Raw genomic sequence first — 25,446 nt, forward strand, 5'->3', positions numbered from 1 at the left:
ATATTTATACACTTAAGCCTGTTTAAGCACATATTATATCTCCCACAAAAGTCTTTGAAGCTTATGGAAAGGGAAGATATATTAAAAACAAGTAATAATAACAAAAAGAGTTAGCACTCACATTGTATTTACTATGTGTCAGATACTTTGCTAAATATCTTACAAAAATTATTTTAATTGAGCAACACAACAGCCCTGGGAAGTAGGTGTTATTACAGCAGAGGAAACATGGGCAAACAGCTCAAATGATTTGCCCAAGGTCACTAAGCAAGTAAAAATCTGAGGTTAAATCTGAACTCTGGTCTTCCTTCCAAAGGAAGGCAGACTTGTGAGCTTAAAAAAAGAAAATCACCATTGTCAGGTATCCTGGATCTTCAAAGTTTGTAGATTAGTTTATTTACCATGTGTAGCAATTTAAAATGTGCACAGGTTTTCTATTTGCAGGAAAAGCTAAGCTTCACTTAACACAGGAAATGGGGTCTTTGAGGTTCCTTGTACACAGGAATCTGCACAAAATAAGCATGAGATATTTCTGGACAGATAGTTTAATTCTGTACAGTTAGTTGGTTACCATAACCTATTCCTTTCAGCAATATGAGACTGAAATACTTTAAAACAAAGAATTAGGTACCTAAGAAATCTGCACATAACTAGAGGTCCTTTCAATACTAAATTAAGTAGAATTATGGGTTTACTTGAAATACGTAGAAATTTTTCTTTTGTCTTAAAAAGGTACTTCTTAGACAACTGAAGAGTGACAAGGAAGGTTTTATCAAGTTCACCATATGGAGACAATTTGGTTCTATCATTGAAATTATTCCTTAAGTATTCTGAAGTCTTAATATATTACTTAAGATAGGAAAATTCCTATATGGGAACAGAGGAATAAGAATCTTTCACAGCCCATTCTTCATTTCTTAACTGGTTCTTTTCTAGCCCTACACCATTCTTGTTTTTTCATGTCAGGAAAGAAACAGATGATAGGATGGAATTAGGAATAAAAAAAAAAAACAACCAGGGGTTGGAGCCAAGATGGTGGTAGGAGAAGAGCCTCTCCTAGGTGCTCTCTCCAAAATATTTCAAAAATCTTAAAATTATGACTCTAACTAAATTTTCAAGAGACAGAACCCACAGAAAGATCCAATGAGGCAATTCTCCAGCCCAAGGTAATCTGGAAAATAGTGGAAAAACTCTGTTCCATGGGGTTAGAGGGGTGGCCCCGCCAGAGTGAAGAAATTTGAGCCTACTGAGAACAACACCAGGGTACCTGGGAGCCGTGGCTCCCAGCAGCAGAAGCAGTTTCCTTACTGGCACCCCAGGGAGCACAAAGCACAACTTGGAAGGATCAGCAGGGAGACCTCTGCCAGAGCAAAGCCCAGGCCCTCAGCTGTTGTGGCACTCAGCACTCAGAAAATGAAAGCAGGCCCATGGAGCAGGCAAGCAAGAGCCTCTAGGCAGTTGCTCCCTGAGGACTCAGCCTATCCAATGTAAGGGAGTGGAAGGAGATTTCCGAGGTCTGTCCCTGGAACATGACTCTGGGGCTCTGACCACATTCAGATCCTGATTTCAGTCTAGGCTCCCCATACAGCAGGGACACCCCCCCCCCACCAGTCCTGTGGCAGAGGGGTGCGCTTGTGGTCATTCACAGAGCAGTCAGAGCCTCACACACCGATGTCCTTGTGGGGGTGGTCCCAATAAAACTCAAAAACTCAGGAAGCACCCTCCAAATCAGGCACAGGCTGGGGAAATGAGTAAACAGAGAAAAAAAAAAAGGAACCTGACCATTGACAAATACTTTGTCTATGATCCCAAGGAGGATCAAAATTATCAATCTGAAGATGAAGTACCAGCTTCTGTATCTAAAGACTCCAAGAAAAATAGAAGTTGGGCTCAGGTTATGACAGAGTTCCAAAAATATTTTGAAAATCAAGTAAGGGAGATAGAAGAGAAATTGGGAAAAGAAATGAGAGAGTTGTAGGAAAAATATGAAAATGAAGTTAGCAGCTTAGTCAAGGAGATCCAAAAAAATGCTGAAGAAAATAGCATGCTAATAACCAGCTTAGGTCAAATGGATAAAACAGTTCATCTTGGGTCCATTTCCTTAAGCCTCAGTTCCCATATCTATCAAGTGAAAGGTAATAATACCAGATCTTCCATATAGGTTCACTAAATAAAAAAATCAAATAATAAATTATATTCTAAAGTATTTTGCAAATTGTGCTTTAATTTCAAAATATCAAAAACAAAAATAATGGTCTGGTTATGGGGCAATGAAGACCCAGTACAAATTGCTGATTTGGGATAGCCTATTTCAACAAAACAGAACAAAACAAAAAACAAAACAAACAAACAAAAAAATAGAGGCCCTGGAATTGATAGAGATCTGGTCTGGAATTTCAACTCTTGATATTTACTATCTAAAGAACTCTAGGGGGCGGCTAGGTTGCACAGTGGATAGAGCACTGGCCCTGGAGTCAGTAGTACCTGAGTTCAAATCCCACCTCAGACACTTAATAATTACCTAGCTGTGTGGCCTTGGGCAAGCCACTTAACCCCATTGCCTTGCAAAAATCTAAAAAACAAAACAAAACAAAACAAAAAAAACCCCAAAACTCTGAATTGGTCATTTAATTCCTCTGGAAGTCAGTTTCCTTTTTTCTAAATGGGGATGATTATACTTGTGTTGCCTATTTCACAGGGGTATTTAGAGGGAAAGTTTTAAAATCCTAAGAATGTTTCAAATGTGTTATTAATATTAATTCAACCAGCTTATTCTGAATCTCCAAAGAAAGGGTGAAGAAAAAATAAACCTATTTGCAAGTCATTGAATCTGTAAGCATTTATTCAGTGTTTATGTACTGACTACTGGAGATTTTAAAAAAAAGAGGAGAACAAAAATCGGTTCTACCCTTAAGGAACTCACATTTCAATGGGTAAGACAGCATGCAACCAACTGTACCTCCAAGATATATATGAGTAAATTGGAGAGTAATCTCAGAGGGAAGGCAGAAGTATTACAGAGCACTGGGGAAAAAAGGCTTCTTAAAAAAGATTAGATTTTATCTTCGGACAATGTTGTATCATCAATAAGCCTCATCAGTAAGGAATGCTGTAGAGGGAATTCCTATTTAGGGCTAGTTTAGAAAGAATTGGTCTTTCACCTCTAAGCTTCTGGGTTTAATGGTATCAACTACTTTTTTCAAATGGATATTTTGAAACTATAATGGCAAGCAGGACCCAAAAACCTAAATTAGGGTCCAAGTTATTCAAATAAATTTAGTAAATAGTATTTTTTAAGTATTTCATTGAATATTTCATATGTCTATGTTGCTTCAGATGCATAAGTGGTTTCTGCTTTAGCCTTCAGTGACTACTTCAGTATTGAGTTTTTTGGGGGCAGGCAAGGAGTTAGGAGAAAGAATGTGTTTTTCATTGCATTCCTACCACTTTAAACAGTGCTTACACTGTTGATTTGTTAATATATTAGTATTTTAATCTTCCCTTTGCTAAATGGCAGATCCTTACTCCTGGCCTCTTTTGTCAGATTCATCATAGCTAATTAATCAACCTGTTGGGCAAAAAATAACAACAATAATACTTATAATAATTTTAAATTTCACTCTTCGGTTTTTTACCTCATATTCTTCTTTGAATCCATAACTGTCTGATGTCTTCATGAGATTAATATGTTGTAATAAATCTGCTACCCTGATGGCGGGGTGCAACTGTCCAGTCTGATATGGAGACTCAGTCCCCTCACAGAGGTAACGAGGTACATCAAGGAGACGACTGGATTCTGCTGGAGCACTGTGGTTCTCATCTAGCATTTCCACAATACAAAGAATTGAAAAAGAAAATATCATTTAGCAAATATTAAAAAAGGAATTCTGGACCCTTCAGATCCCATAAGGAAATATCTATAACATAACAGGGAGATGGATATCAGTTCCACAACTCAAAACTTCCAGATGTGAAGCAAAAATGTATTAATGTAGAAGTCAACAAGATACCAATATTGCCAAGTACAAGAGGATATTGGATCTATTGAAAATTATGAAAATGAGATTTGCAAAATTTCTTACTCTTTTTTCCCCCCCACCTAAGCAAGTGGCCAGTTTCTTTTCAGTATTTTCTCTACTATCTTCTAAGGTACCCAGTTCTTTTCTGACATTATAGTTTCATATTACTCCTTATCAACCTTACACTCCCCTAACTTGAAATTTATCTGTTTCATCAAACACATAGGATCCCAAGATCTGAGCTAAGTAATCAGAATACTAATTTATTTTAATGAAGGGAGAAAGTTGGAGAGACCATTCCTAGAATAATATGTTCATTTTAACATATCTTTTGGAGATAAGACTTCTGTCATCTGAAAATAAGCTTTTCCATGAAGCATTTTATTTTTTATTTTGCTAGTGTAGAAATAAATATGATTCAACTGTGCCAAAGTATTATAATTAATCCAAATAATTTAAAAGAATAAATACCAGGGTACTTCATCCCCTCAAAAATTGAAGTTAAAAGTCATTTAATTGAACACAATCACTTAACATATAGTTCAGAGCAAAAGGTAAAGAGGAACAACTTAATAGTTCACATAATTTCAAAAAGGGTAAAATGGGAAAAAATCCCACCAAGTTGGAATGGACTCAGAGAACCATTGGCTCTCTGTAGGCATATATAAACATTGAGCTTGTTGATGCTGAACAGCTGAAAATTTCTGTTTGGGTTTAAAACAACTTCATAATTAACCTAGTATGTGTAGTTAATGTACTCATATTGACAATCCTACTTATGACTTCCAAATAGGAAGAGACCAGGCTGTTTCTTTTCTACTAATCTTGAATAATGTAATAAAACAAGCTGTATCAAAGATCCCTAAAACTATCACCCAAGAATTCTTAATATCAATACATTTACACTTCACTTAATAATGACTGATAAGTACCAATCATTTTCTTGTTACTCATATTTCAGAATATGCATTTTAAATATTCTCATGTTTTACAGAGGCTTTCTACACTGCTTTGTAATACACTTACCAGTAATAGGGACTTTAACCCAATGAGGCAGTAAAACACACACAAAAACACAAAAATATGAATCAATATTAAAAATTCCCATGTTGAATAAATTGTCTTAAGAAATAATTGAAATATTCCTCAAACAACTTTTAAAATAAAAAATTAAGCATAATACAATCTCCCTCCAAAAAAAACACAATACACAAATTTCCTGGGTTTTTTTGGAGATGAAAAAATGAAATAAACATCTAACAAAATTTTAAAAACTCACTATTTTACCAACCATTTTCAACTAGCATGTCTTTTGAAAATAAATGAAAATACATGCATACAGAAATGACTAAGACTCTCAGGACCCTAAGATCAGGTCTTTTTTCGCTTGTCTATTCCTTGGGGGCAATTAGTCTTGTAACACTGATAAATCAAGTAACTAAGGTTTAAGAAATTCAGTTTTTTTCTTGATTTCACAACTGTGCAATTCTTTATTTATCTTTTTTGCTTCTCATAATTATAGATCTGTTGCTTAGGGATAGTGGGCAGAAGCAGGACATATTCTGATGATAAGTGTTGTGCCTAGATTTCCCTATTACTTCTCCTCTTGACCCTTCTGCTAATAATGTCATCCTCACCTATTTTATCATTGTGATAAACATGATCATCATCATCATGGAAATCAAAGGGCAAAAAATGCAGATACATGCAAATGTTTGTCTATCAACCACTTGGTTAGAATATATCTATTCTGTACACAGAGGAATAACTATATAAGAATTTCTATGTTAGAGCATGAAAAAAACTTTTGCTTAAACAAATTCAATTTCTATTTAAGTGAACCCAACAGTTATTAACTATTTTAGGCAAGTCATAGTTCTAGGTACTGAATTAGTGCCTTTTATTCTTAATATAATTACATGGTATATATGTACACAGAAAAAAATGCTTAAGCTGAAATCATGTTATTGGTTCACAGGAATTTTTTTGTTATTTTTTTGTTATTTTTTTAGTTTTTTGCAAGGCAAATGGGGTTAAGTGGCCTGCCCAAGGTCACACAGCTAGGTAATTATTAACTGTCTGAGACTGGATTTGAACCCAGGTATTCCTGACTCCAAGGCCAGTGCTTTATCTACTATGCCACCTAGCTGCCCCTCACAGGAATTTTTTAAATGTATAAGAGGGCATTTTTTTTCCATTTTAACTTAACATTAAAATAATATTTCTTCTGTAGAGACAAAAAAATTAAGCAAAGCATCTGTTCAAAATTGTGTAAATGAAACCTCTGCATACCAATTAAAGGTCATTTAAAATAGTAATTTTCATATGCAAAAATTCACTAATTTTTATTAACCTCATTTGTTTTCTTCTGGTATGCAAATCCCCCTTTTCTTATTTTTTTAATCATTAATTTTTTTTTACTTTAGCTATTTGTAAAGCAGAATTCAGAAAATTCCAAATACTTTAAATTAAGTTTATTATTATAGTCAAGTTAATCTCAAAATAAGTTAGTGTTGTTATTGTTGTTGGTTTGTTTTAAGCAGAAACAGGTTTTTGATCTTATAGATGACAATCTAGATTAATTCTAGATGTATCATGTATTAAGAACAGTTTATAGCTTAGTTCCAATTCAGTTAAAATTCATTATTAAAGAATATAGTGTTGTAAACAAGAGAACTTACCCTAATTTCATTACCATCTTAGTTCATATCTAAGTAGTGAGTTGACTCTCATTGTACTACTTGATAAGAAGATAGCTAGCTATCATCAGAAACAAGCTGCTCCAGGCACTATACTCAATTATTTTGCTGACAGACCCCACAACCATGCAAAGAAGCACAATCCATGCAGGAGTGGATGTTAAGGGACTAGGTCCTCACCTAACACAGCAGTTGGCACAAGTGGATCATTGGGCACTGCAGGGAAACAAAGCTCATGAAATAATACATTTTCTCCAATTTCTGGTTGTTTTTTTAATCCCTTGTCCCTTCCCCCCCCCCCCTCCTTCCCTCTTTTTTCTTTTTTTTTTTAAACAGAATATACTCAAAAGATAGCTCAATTAAACATCTCTTAATTAACTTGGGCTGCAAATTTAAAATTCAAATTTTCAGTTTGGGTATTTCCTGAGACAAGGAAAGGTATTTCAGTTACTACCCTGCATTATACTGCCCAGAAGCTAAAATTATCATCATAAGGATACTTTATTTGTTAAATCAATTGGGGCTGTGTTTATATTTAGTTCACAGTATTTTCAGAAATAACTTTCTTCTTCTGACTTGTAATCAGTTAGTTAAAGAGGAAAGAGTGCAGCACTAGGAATCAGATCAACTGTATTCAAATCTACCTCTATAGCTTGCTATCTGTATGACTTTTGAAAAAGTATCAATTTCTTTGCACCTTACTTTCCTCATTTGTTTAATAGGGGGCTTGGACAAGATGACTTTTAAGATTCATTGTAGTTTTAAATTTTTGATACTGTGATGATGGGAAAAAATTATTTAAAGGAAAAAATTTATACTGTGACAAAGTGGTATTCTATTTAATATTTTTCCTAAACTTAACAACTCATTCATCTTCTATTACCATTGACCTCTGAAGCTGGGCAGCAAGGTATGGGTATTCACATTAGACAACAATTAATATAGGCAATGTGACACTTCCAACCCTTTATCAAACTTCGAAGAGTCGGGTGGGGGGGAGAGGGAAGCTTAAATTGATCAAAAAGTGATAAAATAGTGGAGAAAATGATCTTCCATCATTTGAACAAAACTAATTTTCAACTTGAATAGCATTTTCTTTTTTTCCCTTGATTCTTACAATATAGTGAAGAACTAAAGTGAAATGGATCAAAATGGCACTTGTAAATTCAACATTAAATTCTGAAATGAACCATGTAATACTTCTAAGTAATAATTCAGAGTAGGTGAACATGAGGGAATATATAATAGGGTACAGAGAGGTAAAGTCAGAACTGAAAAAATTCTGCAAACTAAACATTTCAGAGGTAATCTTCCTCCCTCTGAAAGACAAAGATAAACCATACAAATGCTTTATGCTCACAATGATACTCCTACATCATCCTACAAAAGCAAAGATAAGAAAATTTTATAATTTCTATTCTCATAAAGGGCACAAATACATAGGGAAAGTGAAGAACAAGAATTTAAACAACAAAATTACTAAATCCCTCATGATGACTATTTTGTTGGACACCATGCCATATATTAAAAGATGAAATAACTAAACTAATCTGCTACTTACCTTTCCATTTTTGTTTTTCCATAGACCACTGATAAGAAGGTGTAAAGAAGAAATTATAAGGGTGATGATCCCTACATTGACATAAATTTCCCCTTTAATATATGAAAGAATTCAGGTCTTGCAAAGGGAGGTACAAAGGGTAGAATGTGACAACACTTTTGGCAGTTAAAAAAAACAAAAACACTCACTCTAGCTACATAATTAAAATTCTTTCACAATGTGGGCAATTTGACCTGAAAGATACTTGCTTCCTCAGATACTGTGCACCTTGAGGCTAAACTTTTCACCTTCATCAAAACTATGAGAAGAGAAATATTTTGAAATGTGTTCATCTTTTCTGATAAGAATTACTTTCAATCTAAATATGAAGCACTCAGGAAGGCCAAAAACCATTTTATTAGCTTGATAAAATTCTTACCCAGGTACTTACATCTTGGGCTAAAATTATGAGAATCCATGAATGTAATAGAAAGTGGGTCTTCTGCATGAAGAGTGCTCTGATCCGCATAACTCCTATCCATTGCATTTACCATGTGTGTCATCTCCTGGCGGGTGTTCCCCATGGCATCCTTGCGTTTTTTAGCAAGCTTGCTGCCAAATCAACATATTAAAAGGAACATGTTAGTATACTATTTAAGATGAAACTAGCAATATGTAACTCAGGACTACCTGGGAATAAAGATGAAGAAGAAGCTTTTAGGATATAAGCACTAGTGGCAGTGGAAATTCCAAAAAAGTGAGGCTGAGATATGCATATTAATACTTCTTAGTTGTCACAAAAATATCCTATTTATGCTTTATTGAAATTTCATCATCCATGTCCTCAACGCCTTAGCCTGTCATATTTTTCTTCCTACTCACCCCTTTATGTAATTATAGTGCTAAAGGGTATGTCTATATTTTACTAAAAATAAGAGTAGAAGCTCATGAGACTCCTCAAGTTAAATTTAAGTTTTCCTGTTTTCCTGCTGGGTAGTTAATTTCTCAGATCTTCTTATAAGTTTTCCTATAGGGAAGAACTTAATGGTTGCTTCTTCAAAATTATTTACTAAGAACACCCCAAAATATTCCCAGAATCATATTTTTTGCCTTTTATACTATGTACTTTTTCCTTCACTTGAATGCATAAAGCTCAACTATGACATACTTGGCAATATTTACTTTATCAACTAAATAAATGGTCAAAAAATATTCAGGACCAACAATTACTCAATGTAGCTTAAATGCACATCATTCCTTAGACTCAAATGCAAAAGGACCTTCAAAAAGTCTAAAAGAATTCTGTACAAGTATGGCAAACTCAAAATTATCTACTATAATCTGAGTCCCCAAAATATTAAGTGTCATGTTCATGGTCATACGGATAGTAAGTAGCATAGCTGGGATTCAAATTAGGTTCTATTATTCCCCAAAGAGCAAACACACATGCTTCAATGTTGCATAATTAAAATATTTCCCCTTCAAAACTATTGATGACTGAAATACTGGAAGTGTTTTATTAGACTTAAAAATAGCAGTGTTAAAATTTTTAGTACTTGGAAAGTGAGGCTTTTATGTTACAAACAGAACCACATAACTAGCTAACCTTATGCAAAAGGCAAGAACATAAAATTATAGGGTTAACTACTCCATCCTAATGGTATGGCATTCCTAGAAAAGCATAATAATATTTTATTTATATTCTGAATCTTTCAGCTCTGTATACCTGATGCAAGTTCATCAGTAGCCTTGTCTAATTTATTACTCTGGCAGAAAAGATAGGAAATACTAACTAGTTATTTATCAAAGTTCTATGCAAACCATGCTATGTTGAAGATTTACTAAAAGGAGATCCCAAAATATTCAAAATCCCAGACAATTCAAATATGATGGCAAAGGCAATCAAGGAGTCCAGTGCTAGGCAGCACTAGACAGTAAAGATTTTGTTTTCCACTTAGTTTCAAATATCAAGTTTGATATTTGTAAACTACAAGAGGTTGATATTTGATATTGTTTTTGATGAATGAATGATAAATGTCTAAAGATTATTATGACATTCAGCACTCTGAGGAGCTCATTTAGCACATGATCCAAAGGAGACTGTATCCTTCCAAAGTTATAATACCAAAACCCAGAAATGAAACATAGAGTGGCCACTTTTCAGAGCCTATGACAGTCATTGGTTACTTGAGAATTGTTAGCTGCCTAAACTTCTTAAAGTACAGAAAAACTGCTTCACAACTGCTTAAGGGAATAGAACAAACCTAAAAGGGCAACTAGTGAAGTTTCTCAATAAGATTCTATTGCAATAAACTGGATATGGGTCCTGAGTGACAGAATACTTGGAGTTAGGTAACTCATGATTTAACACAGTATAATTACCTACTCTCTATTTTGGATAAAAATATTAGTATGATGAGAAATATTTTTCTATTGTTTTATCATTTAATGGATCCTGGTAGAAAACTATTGCTTAGTCCTTTCGCCTAAATTTCATTGACTGTAAATTAGGAAACAGGTGGATGTGCAAAAGTGGCAAAATAAAGATTGGTCCATCAAAGGAAGAGATAAATACCTCAATCATGTATTTCTACTCAATTGTCCATCTCTTTATCTGAAAATTGACACTATTGTAATTTCTGAAAAATGCAAGTATTCAAAAATGATGAAATAAATTAGTCTATGTGAATAATGACATAAGCAAATAAATGGTATAGAGAATTAACTATTTCTCTGAGACATTTATTTATGGGGAAGACTGAGTTGCCAAAAACACATGAAATTTAGGTACTTATTTTTAAGAAAGCAATAAAGACTTGTTGAAAATGTCTAGTACTAAATAGAGGGACTAATATTAAATAATGAAATGTTACTTGAACACATGGATAATTTATTTGCATTTCTCCACTGATGAATAATGAGAAATGATTGTGTCGATGGGTGACAGTTGAAAAAGCTTTTATGGCACAGATCAACACTGATACTTGATTCACAAATCTGATTTAATTGACAAGCTACATGTATCCCAATAACTTTGTTCTTACACCGTGTTCCCCACAACAACCCTGTGAGGTAGGTTTTATTTGCCTTATCTTACAGTTGGGAGAAAATGACACCAAGCTTCAGTTTGCAATCATCCAATTTTGTAATTACATCATGCTCCAGTCTTCTCTTATTTCCTTTTCTAATTCAATTTTGGAATTTTCAAAATGCCCTCTCTGGTTCATATTTGATTTGTAAATTTTGTGTTCTCCTCTGTATATTTTCAGTGAATTTAAACTTTCACTAATTCTGTCAGCCTTTCACTAAATTAAGGACATTAGGGGAAGAAGGATGTCTATCTATGGCTGTGTTGACCACTGGCACTGTGTAAATGCTCTCCACTGATGATGATCAGCAACTTGCCTATGCCTAACAGCAGGAAAAAGTTACCTGGGAAACTGTGATGTAAACTGCCTCATGGTCACATAGGATGTGTTAGAGACACTACTTGAACCCAGATGTTACTGTTACTAAAAGTGTCCCTCTGATTTAATAGAATATGAAAATGACAAAAAAAAGAATTTATAACTTAATTACAGTAAGCAACATTTTATAGTAGAGTTCTATGACAAAACAATCTAGTTATGATAAATGACAATAGACTTTTAAAGCCTATTAGCATATTACCATACCATGGATTGTCATTTATATTACAGTGACATCAATGTTTTAAATGTATCTAAAATTTAGAATTGGTTAATGTAAAGTGTATTGATATTCTAATATCTAAATACTCATTAATTCCTTAAATGTCCAATACCTTCTTGCCTTTAGAAGAATCTCTATATAATTTGAATTTCTGGACAGTTAATCAATTCATTAGGCAAGTACTTAGACTGACTAAAGTGCAAATGTCTTTTTATTATCTAGCAAAACATTCAAGATCATAAACCTATGGTAGTGGGTGTATTAGTGGGAAAATTGTTCTGCAGCAGTATTAAATGCTTGGCTTCCTGAACCATTATTTAACAAAAAAATATCATTTATCACAATAAACTAGAAGCTATTTCAGTTTGTGAAAGATTGCTGTAACTCTTTTCAACAAAGTCAAATTATTAATCTCCTAATTTTTTGATATAGTGCTATCTGGATTGCTCTATGCAATACAATTCTGTGTTAATAGTAGCAATCTCAAGAAATAGATTATGGTTGCTCTTCCAGAGGACAAGACAATGAAAATACTCCTTAAATTTTTTTTCACAATTGTTCAGGTTTGAAAGCTAGTTTGCAGAAGTAAAGTAAAGCAGGCCTGTTTTGAAACATAACTGCCCTAAGCTTTCAGGAGATACTTCCATTCAAAGATTACCCTGGCAGGTCAATGAACCTTTTATTGTGTAATAATTCAATACCTAGAGCTAAAAATCACATAACTGACTTTAGGACAGAAAAGAATACTGTTCTATGCTTTTATTAAAGTACTGATACCAAAACATTTGGTCCTTGCTTATATAATACTCTCAACCAAAATTCACTTTAATTTATAATGAATCAATTCACATTGCCCAAGGCCCCAGCAACCAACTACATTTTGCTGGTTATTACAATATTATTTGCATAATCTGCATATTTTTACATGTATATTCAGATTGATTTTGGGACTAGATCAAATGATATCTTTAATAACAACACACTTCCTCCTCCTAAATTGTAGAAAATTAGTTTAAATGTTCCTATAGACTAGACTTTTTTTAAAAAATCATTTATTTATTTATTTATTTGTAAGGCAATTGGGGTTTTAAGTGACTTGTCCAGAGGCAAGATTAAGTGTCTGAGGTCGCATTTGCACTCAGGTCCTCCTGATTCCAGGGCCAGTACTCTCTCCACTGCACCACCTAATTGCCCCTGACTAGACTTAATTGCTAGCACATATGTATTCTGAAGAATCAGCTGTGAAGACTTCATTTTTTTTAAACCTGGAAATATTAGACAAATATAGGAATTAATGTCTATAAGCATGTTCTCCACGTTATCTGGTAAGTTGAGCTATGATATTCTGAAACTAAGATGTAGGTCTGGCTTAGTAAATAGTCTAAAGTTATTCATGGAAAATAGTAAATAAAAATTTTAAAAAGCTCAACATACGGTAATACAATATCCCTTTAAAAAAAATACTAACAAAGTCCAGAAATTTAAAGGAAGGAAGAGATAAGCTTTCTGATTTTAGAGTCCAACAAAAGAGATCACTGTTTACCAGAATTATAAGACCCTTTCTTCATTTTTTTGAAAAGGGATACTGCATCTTACACACATGTAAAGAAGTACGTCACCCATTTTCTACTTACAGGTAGTAGGAGTAAGAATAGTAGCTCCTCCTGGCAAGCAAATCACAGACAGTGGAAAAAGAGAAGCAATGGTGAATGAAAAGCGTGACTCTGTCACATTCAATAAAGCAGAAAAATGTGCGTTAAAAAATAAAATAAAACCAAACTCATGTTTCTTCAGTTAGCAGTTCTGCTCGCTCCATGCACTGATTAAGACTCCCTCTGCCATGCAATTAGACACATACAAGCAATACATAAATGAATTCTGAAAAGGGATCACTTGAGAAAATAACATGCTGATATTTTATTTATTTCCCTCCCCATGGAAGAATTAAATGGATTGTGTCTTTTCAACATGCAGTTAAGCACAATATGATCCATTACCATTTAGATGTCATGACAAATGGAACAGCTGTGTATAGAACTTGTGCATCACATAGGCTTTTTACTTTTTAGTTACAAACCCTACACATCTACAACATTTGTTTTTTTTTTTTTTGTTGTTGTTTACAGAATGACACCTACTTTTACAGAAATAGTTGTGGTTTAAAAAAATTCCAATGGTACACAGGTGTATACATATGTTATATGAACATACATATGCACATATATGTGTAGATACAAACCATACAATATATACACACACATCCACAAACATTTTTAGATTAGATGCATGTGAATACATTCACACACAAATGTTTACTGCATTGAAACATGATTTTAACATTTTTGTGTTTGGAAATGTTAATGTATTCATGCTGAGCATTTTAAAATATCATATATATAAATATATGAATCAATGAAGAAATGGCATAAGTCTGGAAATATTTCAATGGTGATTAAATTAAAAAAAAATGACACTGTTTTTTGAAAGATGCAATATCCCTTTCCTTAGCCTAACCACTTACTTTATATATTTCATTAGTACTTTTATTCAACTTAATTTCAACCCATTCTTTAACAAAATAACCAGGAAAACAAAAGCCCCACTTTCAATACATGAAATAAGGAAAAGACAGCTGCTTACCCACTCATATTTGTCCCAACAAGGGATAGAGTCATGTTTAAGAAAACTAAGGATTCCATAATATTTCATAAGCTAGGATACACAATAAATCCACTCTTTCATCACTTTCTTTGTAATGAGCTCATAGTTAAAGGGATACTACATTATGAATTTATTTATAATATATGCTGAAAATGATCAGATTTTTTAAACATCCAATTTCCTTAGAAAAGTGTATGATTCCATGTGTGAATGTATACATGTATGGAATTCATATTTAGAATTGTTTTTAAATTGCCCAAAGCAAATTAAGGCTTAGTTAATCTCGACAAATATTCCATTTTCTGAAGCTCTTATATAGTCACGTATATATCTAAAAGACAACTAAAAAAAAATCTAAATTCTCTAGGAATAGGAATGAAAAAAAGAGAAAAGAAGGGTAAACCCTAACCTCTATCCTACTGAGTAGAAAAGCAAATAAGTTACAATCATGAAAAATGGTCAAGCATTAGAGATACTCATTAAAAGGACTAACTTCTCCCACCTATTTTAAATATGAACTAGAAGGGACTTTATTTGTGGTTTGTAGCTTTTGATAACTGGACAAAATATACTTGACACATCACTGCCTTGGGAGACTGAAGCATTTTCCACAAGGAAAAGTTGTTTTTGTTGTTGAAATTATGAATTTCAGCATTAATTTACTATTCTAATTTTTTTTTTATTTCAAAAACTTATTTTTTCCTTAAGAGGAAAGGTCCGGGATAAGGAAAACTAACAATCTAAAACTTAAAAGAATATTAAGTGTTTTCAAATTCACAAACTAGTTTAGCTAAATCTATCTAAGTTGGAAATGACTAATGATACATAACTGGAAACCATTCCAATACGCTACTCTATCAGATATAAGGTGACTGCATGAATCTTTTTGTTGTTGTTGTTTTTGAAAGGCAATGGGGTTAAATGACTTGCCCAAGGTCACACGTAATTATTAAGTGTCTGAGGTCAGTTTTGAACTCAGGTCCTCCTGACTCCAGGGCCAGTGCTCTATCCACTGCATCACTTAGCTTCCCCCTGAACTGCATGAATCTTAATGGTGAAGCAAGGCTGTTGTTAACTTGTGGGCTAGCTACTGTTATTCTTTTTTTTTGTTTGTTTGTTAGGATTTTGCAAGGCAAATGGGGTTAAGTGGCTTGCCCAAGGTCACACAGGTAATTATTAAGTGTCTGAGGTCAATTTTGAACTCAGGTCCTCCTGACTCCAGGGCCAGTGCTCTATCCACTGCGCCACCTGGCCGCCCCAAGTATGATAGCAGAGGGTAATAGTTGAAAATCTTATTGATCTTCATTTCCAAATTTGTGTCATTAGTAAACTAGCTGAATGTGTTTCTTGCTTCACGTATGATGTAATTCTCAAATACAAAGGTAGACAACAGAGAAAAGGGAGCGCATTATTGGATAAAGCACATATGTAGCTAACTAACACAAAACACTATAAGCATACCTAATGTTTCTAATGCAGACGCTTCTTCTCCAAGTTATATATCTCCAGGGTGTCATTGTAAAGAGGCAATAAATTAAATAAACTAATGGAACCATCAAAAACATGTAGCATGACTCTTAGCTACAACGTCAATGTTTTATTTTGCTTATTTAATAATAAAAATACACTATGTTTCAAGTGAACATATGTAACATTTACAAGTAGTAGATTTTTCCATCGAGAGATCCATAAATCAGAAAACACTGCTGCACACAAACACTTTTAAGACAGACAGCTGTGCCTTTTGAAAGACAAATTGGTTTGTGTAGCAAATCCCAAATACACAGACTTGGAGACATGGTGGTAGAGATTAATAGAGTACATCAGCTATATTAATTACGAGGATAGTATTGCTTTAAGATGCTACTAAAATGATTATGGAGTTTGACAAGATAAGTAACAATTTTTAAACGTGGAAAAGTGTGCATGTTGATATAGATATCTAAGAAGCAGCATTCTTTATATTAACTTCCTAAAGTTATTTAAATTTCAGCATCTTTTTATAACTCCAGAAGATGGCGATATTGGTTGATGTCTTACAAATAGACTTGACTAATGAGGAAAAATAATAATCAAAAAAGTCCCTGACTTTCAATTTTTAATTGTGAGGTTTGTACACAGTGAAGATACAGAATATAATTACATAATATCCAAATTTTCTCTGATCTAGATTTTTAGCCAAAGTGAACATACAAACATGATATGATTTAGCAGAAAACACCAAGAGTTTTAAATTAAGAAACTAGAAAGAAAATTAAATAAATACATTCTGGATAGCATATTTATTGATGTTCTAAACATTTTTGCATTTCAACAACTTAAACACTCAATTAAATTTGGAAAATTCAAAAGAGAGTGAGAACACAAGTATCTAACAATGAACCACAAAAAATTAACTAATTTAAAATATGACAAATAAAGGGTTCAATATACTTTGAAAAACTTAATTAGTCTTCTTGATGCTGGCCCTACACTGAAATATCCTGTGGAAAAATTTATGAGGATTATTGAAATATATGGTAAGGAAGTGGGACAAGACACCATTTAAAGGTCTTACCTCTTTTTGACAATTAATATGACAACTAGGAGGAGTAGGATGAATACCAAAATGCCGGCACTAATTCCTGCTATTTTCACTACTCGATCTGTCTGCTTGGCTGGATCAGGAATCACTTCTGGTTCTTCTGTTGCTGCTGCTAAATAATATTTTTAAAAAAGAAGTTAATTGAAGTACAATGTTATTACAGAAATGAAAATCAACTTCAGAAACAATTTCCTCTCCCCAAAACAAATCTATTTTGCTAATATAAAAATAAATATGAAAAGGGGAAACATGAATGAGCTGCAAAAATGAGTGTTCAGGTTACCACCAGGTGCGGTGAAGGAATCTCCACAGCTTAAGAAGTCAAAATATCAAGTTGTTCTGCTTGGTCACAGAGGGATAGTTAAAGCAATTGTTTGAAAATTAAATGACTTGAAGAGATTTGGTAAATAATTGGGTGAATAGAAGGAACAAAAGGGAAAAATGAAGAAGGAATGTAAACATCTGATCATGCTAATAACAGGAGACAAATAAAATAGAACTTTGAAAAACCAGAGCCTTTATGTATCTTTTCTTGTCTTCTACTTTAAAAAAGAAAAGATTGGCTATGATAACTTGGCAAGATTCAATGTACCTTTACTGGAAACAGAAAAGCAGAACAATGCAAAAAAAAGTAAAATTTTACTCAGATTTCACTAAAACCTAGCATCATCACACACATACCCAATTGTAACTCAAGAGTTATTGTGAACAAACCCTAGTCTTGGTTTAATGGGGACAAACTCAAATGATATATATTTTCAAAAGAAAGTTTGTTTAAAATTAAAAATAAAAGATGAGAAGGAATGAAGCATAATGAAATCCTTGCCTTGGCTATTTCAGTTTGCAAGTAGGAGGATGATCCAGTAGTGACTGTGTGTGTGTGTGTGTAGATGTAGTTTCAAAGGACCAAAGAGAAACCAACTGTCCTTTTCAAACTAAGTATGAATTGGTCTCATTTTTGTGATTTCAGCCATTTGACCTCAATCATTTCCTTATAATGAAATATGGATCATGTTTATTACTGTGAAATTTTCAGCTTTTGTCAGGATGGTGCAATGAAAAGTCTCCTGGTCTGTGAATCAATAAACCTCAGTGCTAGGCTTGTTTTGCCCCTAACAGCTTAAAGACCTTTCTGGGCCTTAAATTTCTCACCTTTAAAACACACTTTAGTAGACCTCTAATCTTCTATGATTGTAAGTAACTTTTCTGAGGCCTTGCACATTCTAATGTCCCTCTCAGAAATGTGTAAGTACACATATATATGTATATGTATAGACATACATATATGCACATACATACATACATCTAGATATTCCTTTATTTAAGAGTAATTCATCTTCTGAAAAATATTTAGGAAACTTATAAAAATAAAAAATAATAAAATATAGCAATTAAATATTTTTAAAATTTAATTAAGGAGAGCAGAGAAGCTCAGATGAGTTTTTTAACCTCAATTTAATTCCTGCTTAGATTATATTAACTTCCCAATAATTACAGCAAAAGAGGCAATAACATCTCAGAAAAATCTAAAATCCTAACATTACTTCATTGAACTAAAAAAAATTAATCAAATGAATTAAAATCAATTAATTAAAAACAGATTTTATTTTTATTTTTAACTTTGCTATTAATTACTTTTTCCTATCCTCTAACACTTGGAAATATAGCTGATCTGTCTTACTAGGTCTCTGGTTTTTTTTTTATGATAATCATTAGCATTATATTCACTTCTTTTACTTAAGATTTCCAATTTACCCAAACCCCAGGAAAAAAATATTCTCTTAGCATAAATATCCAAGGCACATCACATTTCAATGCATATATTATAATTCCATTCAAATGACATTTAGTAACCAGAATCATAGCTTCTCAGAGTTGGAAGGGACCCGACAGATCACATAGTTCAATTCTCTCTTCAATATTTCCACAACATTCATAGTAAGCAACTTCCCCATCTGTTTGAAAATCTCCAATATTTGGGAACTCATTTCTCATTTGCTCCTTCTATACATCATGCCAACCCCTTTAACTTTCATTGAAAATTTCTAATTCTTTCCTCTTCAAAAGAGTGTCAACATTATTAACTGTGAAGTCAAGAGACTTGAGTTTGAGTCTTAGTTCATTGTTGCTATTGTAAAGTTGTTTCAGTCATGTCTGACTGTGATCCCATTTGGGGTTTTCTTGGCAAAGATACTTATGCTATTTCCTTCTCCAACTTATTTTTTTTTTACAGATGAGGAAATTAAGGCAAACAGCATTAAGTCACTTGCCTGCAGTTATTACATAGCTAGTGTCTGAGCTTGGATTTGAATTCAAATCTTCCTGAGTTCTTGTGGAGAAATCTGTCCACTCTGCCACCAAGCTGCTAGTCCCAGATCAGGAACTTATTTTAGCTTTCTCAGTAACATTCTGGGCAAATCTAACATTTTTGTACTATAATTTGGAAGTAATAGGTGTGATTTCTTTTTTTGGTATGGAGATCTTTTTTTTGAAGAATTAAATATACTGGATGGTTAAAAAATAAAAGTTGCTTTTAGAAGTTGCTTATTTTTTGGTTACTCCTGCATCAAAGTCTGATAAAAATTAATGTTAATTTATAAAGAATTCCAGAGAGTTTACAAAAATATGGTATTTAATATCAGGTAATCACCAGAACTGCTGAAGTGGATAGCACTTACTTTGGTCTTTTATCATGTACATACAAATTATAGACTACAAACAAACAATGAGCACCTCTACTTTATGTTTTGAGGGACTTGTATAACTATAAAATGGGTGATCATTAAACCATATTGGCTTGAGATAATGATAAGTCATTTAAAATTCTGAGAAAGAAGTAACACATTGAGAATTTTGTTCAACATATTTAAGATGCATATATTTCCTAGGAAAGAAAACACAATTACAATTGAAATTATGAACCTGGGCAGGAACAATCCATGGAGACTGGGTTAGGGGACAAGTCTTCATGGAATGAAGGGAAGTCTTCATGATGAAGAAACTCTTAACTACTAATTCAAGGAGGCACCTTCTCTTAGAGTTGCCTGGAGCACCAATAGATTGTTTCCCCAAGGTCACAAAGCAAGTATATATAAGGAGCAGGACCTGAACCCAAGTTTTCTTAAATTGCAGGTCTGTTCTCTCTATCCACTAAGCAACACTGTATCTCTGTAGGTGTCTGATTAATATTACTTTCAGAGGTCTATCAGATAATGAGGATACCTTCCATAAATTCTGTGAGAATTGTGTGTGCATATGTGTGTGTGTGTGATAAAACAGTTAAACCTAAGTGAATTTCAGATATGGTCTAATGTTAAGAAAAACAAATAGCAGATTAATATTACTATGCAATGACAACTTTTTTTTCACAGTATTGATTTAGAATTTTGTCTGCATTGTAAAATCTTGCATTTCACTGTCTTCTCTGATTTTTCTTGAATTGTTAATACACTTAATCTTGCTGATATTTCATCCATACTTTACTTGTGCTCATGTTATACCACCTAAGAAGAATATAAACTCCTTGAAAGCAGGGATGGTAGTGTTTTTCATCTTTGCAATATAGACTTTGGAATGGCTTATAAATATTTGGTATAATGGGAAATCTAGTGTATGTGTATGCTCCATTAGTTACCTAAGAGACTGTCATCCCAATTTAGAATGCAAGGGTGTTAATCCTTAGAGAAGCAAGAGAACTAGAGCAAAGCTAAGCATTCTGCAACTGGTTCCAGTTGGTATTTATCTTATGTAATTAATATATATGTATGTATATACATACATATATATATTAGAGTTATTTATATAACTTAATATCCTAGTAGTTTGTAAGCTCTTTGAAGGCAGCATCTGGACCTTATTTTCATTTTGTACTTTCTAGTGCCTAACAAGGTGAGTATTCTTTCCATAAAAAGCACTTCAAAAAAAGGTTGAACGAATTTAAATTCAATTAGTATTCATTAATGATCTACTGAAATGCAAAAATTCATGTTACTAGCTCTTAATATCTGTACAACTATAGTTGGTAATCATAGTACAAACTTCTGTATTAGTTTTTCTACTCATCAGCAATCATTTATTAGGACAAATGAAAATGTCCCTATATTCAACAAGTTTAAAATTCAGTTTGGAGAAAAATCAATACATATATAAAATACACAATCTTTGAGTTTTTTTGTGAGGGTTGGGCATGCTAAAGGAATTCAGGCACTAACTACTGGGGGATGAGGAAACTCTCCATCTGTGCTCTGGTGCTTGATCTGAGATTTGAAGAAAAACAGAACTGTTCTAAGAGGAGGATATAAGGGAGGAGAGAATTCCAGTCCAAAGGGCAGCTTAGGCAAAGCCTAGAAATAGGAGATGGAATGCCACAAAACAGACCATGGAGCACGTGGTAAAGTGGAAGAATTAGTTGAGAGCACATTTTGAATGATTTGAAATGACTAAACAGAGAACTTGGGGTTTTATCTGATGATGATAGGGAGCCACCATAGCTTTTTAAGCAGGGAAACAACATGGTAAAATTCTTCACTTTGTAAAAATCACTTTAGAATGGAAGTAGAGGCTGAAATGAGAAAGCTTGAAGCTGAGAGATCATTTAGGAGAATATTGGGATAATCCAAGCAAGAAATGATGAGGGTTTGAGCAAGGGTAGTGGCCATGTTGATAGAGAGAAGGTTGCAGATGTGAGAGATGTTGTGGCAAATATATCCACAACACATATATTCTAGCTAAAGATCAGACAAAAATAATTCTAGAAAATGTATCTAACACTTGAGGAATAAATTATAATTTCTACATATATGTATATATCCATTCCTTTGAGTCCTTGTCTACTATTGGACTTAAACTTCTTCTTTACAACATACCATTTGAATGTAGAAAATTTGATAGTGGGAGCACAGGCAGTAATGACAGATAAGCCTTTTCTGTTTTCCTGATTCAGATAACAAAGTTATTGGCAGTGGCTGTACTCCAGAGCCTTGTACATAATTTATGCACATGCACCAAGACAATGTGAATCTCTCTTTCAGCTATACTTTTCCTTATGCTATAAATCTTTACCTTCTTATCAGCCAAAGAATATTCTCAGATTTCCCAGCTCTCCAATTTTGCCAAGAGCCATCTAACTCTTTGGACAACGAGAAGCATCTAAACTAGTATATCACTTTTATTGAGCAAACTTCTGAAAGGCATTTTTATAAAAATGTTTAAGCTTACATCGTAAATTTTGTAATGTATATGGGCTTAGCTGTATGTTAAAAATATAAATCAATTAATTTGGCTAATTTTCCTTAAATTAATTTTCCTTGTAGAGGAAATTTAGTATAATTTCATAAAAATTAAACCAATATTTAGGAATGATTCATAAAGATTCTTTTATAAATAATGTAATTATCACTTATGGAGTTATGTTTTTTAATTTTTCTATTGAAGAGCTATGTACCAATGTACCATTGCAGCATAAAGGTGACCCCCCAATCATGAAGGGTATGTGAGCACTTTACAGAATCTGACAAATTATAAACATTGAACTAGAAAAGTTTTGCATATGGTTTACTCTAAGTGAGGGAAGACTCATCACTACAAAGGTGGTCAACATTGTATATACATATCTATAGTGTGTCAAACACAGTCATGGATGAGATGCTCATGAAACCATCTATTTAAAGGTGTACTCATTTGAATTCAACTAAACTTAGCAAGCATTTGTTAAGTTCCTACAACATCCTAGGACCCTGAAGCTGAGAGCTCTGCAAACCACCAGACCTGTTTCCAGTCCACCCCTTATTGGTTGTAATCATTGAGAAAGAAAAGTCGATAACAAAAAACACTACACCATAAAGACAATGGGGACTTTTCTATCTGCTTGCAGCTAAAACCTTACATAGAGCTGTCTCCACCGTTAAAATAGGAGTTCCTGAAGAGATCAAGTACTTTTCTATTTGTATCCCCAGGAGCAATCAGGTACTGTAATAGAAAAACTGTAGGACTTGGAAGTCAGAAATACTTGACCTTCAAATCTGGTCTTGATATGTCCCTGGGCAAGTCATTTTAATCACCTGCCTCAGTTTTATCAACTGTAAATAAGAATCATAATATCACCCAACTTTCAGGGTCTTTGTGAGGATCAAATGAGATGATATCTGTAAAACACTTAATAACATATTGACTGGAACAGAGTTGTTCAGTCATTTCAATCATGCCCTAATTCTTTTTTTTTTTTTAGGTTTTTGGCAAGGGAATAGGGTTAAGTGGCTTGCCCAAGGCCACACAGCTAGGTAATTATTAAGTGTCTGAGGCCAGATTTGAACCCAGGTAGTCCTGACTCCAGGGTCGGTACTCTATCCACTGTACCACCTAGCCACCCCAATCATGCCCTACTACTCCTGATGACCCCATATGGAGGTTTTTCTGGCAAAGATACTAGAGTATTTTATTTACTTGTGTTCATGATATATCACCTAAGAAGAATGTAAACTTGAAAGCAGGGATGGTAGGGGCGGCTAGGTGGCGTGGATAAAGCACCGGCCCTGGAGTCAGGAGTACCTGGGTTCAAATCCGGTCTCAGACACTTAATAATTATGTAGCTGTGTGGCCTTGGAAAAGCCACTTAACCCCATTTGCCTTGCAAAAACCTAAAAAAAAAGTAGGCATGGTAGTGTTTTTCATCTTTGCAATATAGACTTTGGAATGGCTTATGAATATTTGGTATAATGTGAGATCTAGTGCCATTTCATTTCTCCAGTTCATTTTACAGATGAGGAAACTGAGGCAAAAATGGCTGAGTAACTAGCCCTGGGGAACAAATCTAGCAAGTGTCTAAGGCTGGATTAGAACTCAGGTCTTCCTACCTCCAAGTTAAAATGCTCAGTCCACTGTACCACCTACAAGACCATACTGGACACTTAATAATTATGTCATTCATTCAGCCATTGTTATTCTATACAAGACACAAATGAAGCTGTGATCTTTTGAAGAATTAAAGGATCCTCTCCTTATTACACTTACAGCTCTTACTTTGGAGACATTTTAATAAAGAATGGGGGGTCATTAACTCCTGAACTCAAATCTCAGAATGGAAACTGAAACCATTTTTAAATGACCACAAAGAAATCCATGAGGAAGAATTAATTTTGAGCATATTTGTTTGGATTTGATCTTTATAACGACAGCAGAAAGGTGCAATAAATTTTCTCATCAAAACTTTTATTTAAATTTTTTATAAAGCTGGTATGTGTTAAGCTTCCAGTCAAAATGTTTAATTTTAGAACATTATCAAGACACTGAAAATGTTTATTTTGAGTCTGGAGTTGATAGCACCCAAATTATATAGGTCACAGGACTAATAGCGGGGTTGGTATATCCTATAATGATGCATAAGCAACTGGTTTTAACTAATTATAAACATTGATAAATAAAATTGCAATAAGATATTTCTGTTATTCTAGTGAACTCAATTTTATGGTTAAAGTATTAATAATGAAAGACTTTTAAGGGAACTAATGGTATTAGGATTACATATTCCATTGAGGTCTGTTGTTTTTTGTTTTTGTTTTTGTTAAGCAGATGCCTTCAACAAGTTATTTTGACCTAACAGCTACTTGTTGCATTTTCCAAACTAGATTAGACGTCTTAGCATATCAGTCATCTGTCCTACCATTATTTGGCTTGTTTCTCTAACTGAGCAGTTTCAGACCTGACCCCAGTTTTTCATCCTAGTCATCTTCTGTTGATGCTGTATCCTCAAAATGGAACTGGCTTTATCTGTCTTAAACTTTCCCTGGGGTATACATTCCTCTTGTATCCTGTCCCCTTCTACTTCTTGCTTTAGAAACTATTCAAATCAGTGCATCCATGGCTTCCAGAAAAAAATGTATCAGGATGGCTAGGTGGTGCAGTGGATAGAGCACCAGCCCTGCAGTCAGGAGTACCTGAGTTCCAATCCAGCCTCAGACACTTAATAATTACCTAGCTGTGTAGCATTAGGCAAGCCACTTAACCCCATTGCCTTGCAAAAACTAAAAACCTTAAAAAAAAGATGTATCAATCTACAGGGCCAATTGGCTCATTCACCATCTTTTTTGATACTGCAGACTGATATCCATTCCTAGTCCACCATTCACTTTTACACACACACATACATACATACATATACATATATATGTATATGTATGTATTTTTTGTAAGCTCCTCAAAGATAGAGGCTATACCACTGTTTACATCTCAGTACTTAGTGTTGTAGCTGACACAAAA

General features: G+C 33.7%; 1 protein-coding gene across 3 annotated transcripts in view; it reads right to left on the reverse strand.

The window, feature by feature from the left end:
* PTPRK (protein tyrosine phosphatase receptor type K) overlaps positions 1–25,446 on the reverse strand; it is a 721,956-nt gene that overhangs the window by 45,443 nt on the left and 651,067 nt on the right. For 2 of the 3 annotated variants that reach the window (XM_074187553.1, XM_074187555.1), the window contains 3 exons: positions 17,167–17,305; positions 8,710–8,870; positions 3,636–3,820 (listed from right to left, as the gene is read on the reverse strand). In XM_074187553.1, the coding sequence (XP_074043654.1) occupies positions 3,636–3,820; positions 8,710–8,870; positions 17,167–17,305 (485 nt within the window). The remainder of the gene's footprint in view (positions 1–3,635; positions 3,821–8,709; positions 8,871–17,166; positions 17,306–25,446) is intronic. The other variant, XM_074187554.1, reaches the window with a different exon arrangement.

Source organism: Macrotis lagotis, chromosome 5 (assembly GCF_037893015.1).
Source record: "Macrotis lagotis isolate mMagLag1 chromosome 5, bilby.v1.9.chrom.fasta, whole genome shotgun sequence".
Taxonomy (NCBI): domain Eukaryota; kingdom Metazoa; phylum Chordata; class Mammalia; order Peramelemorphia; family Peramelidae; genus Macrotis; species Macrotis lagotis.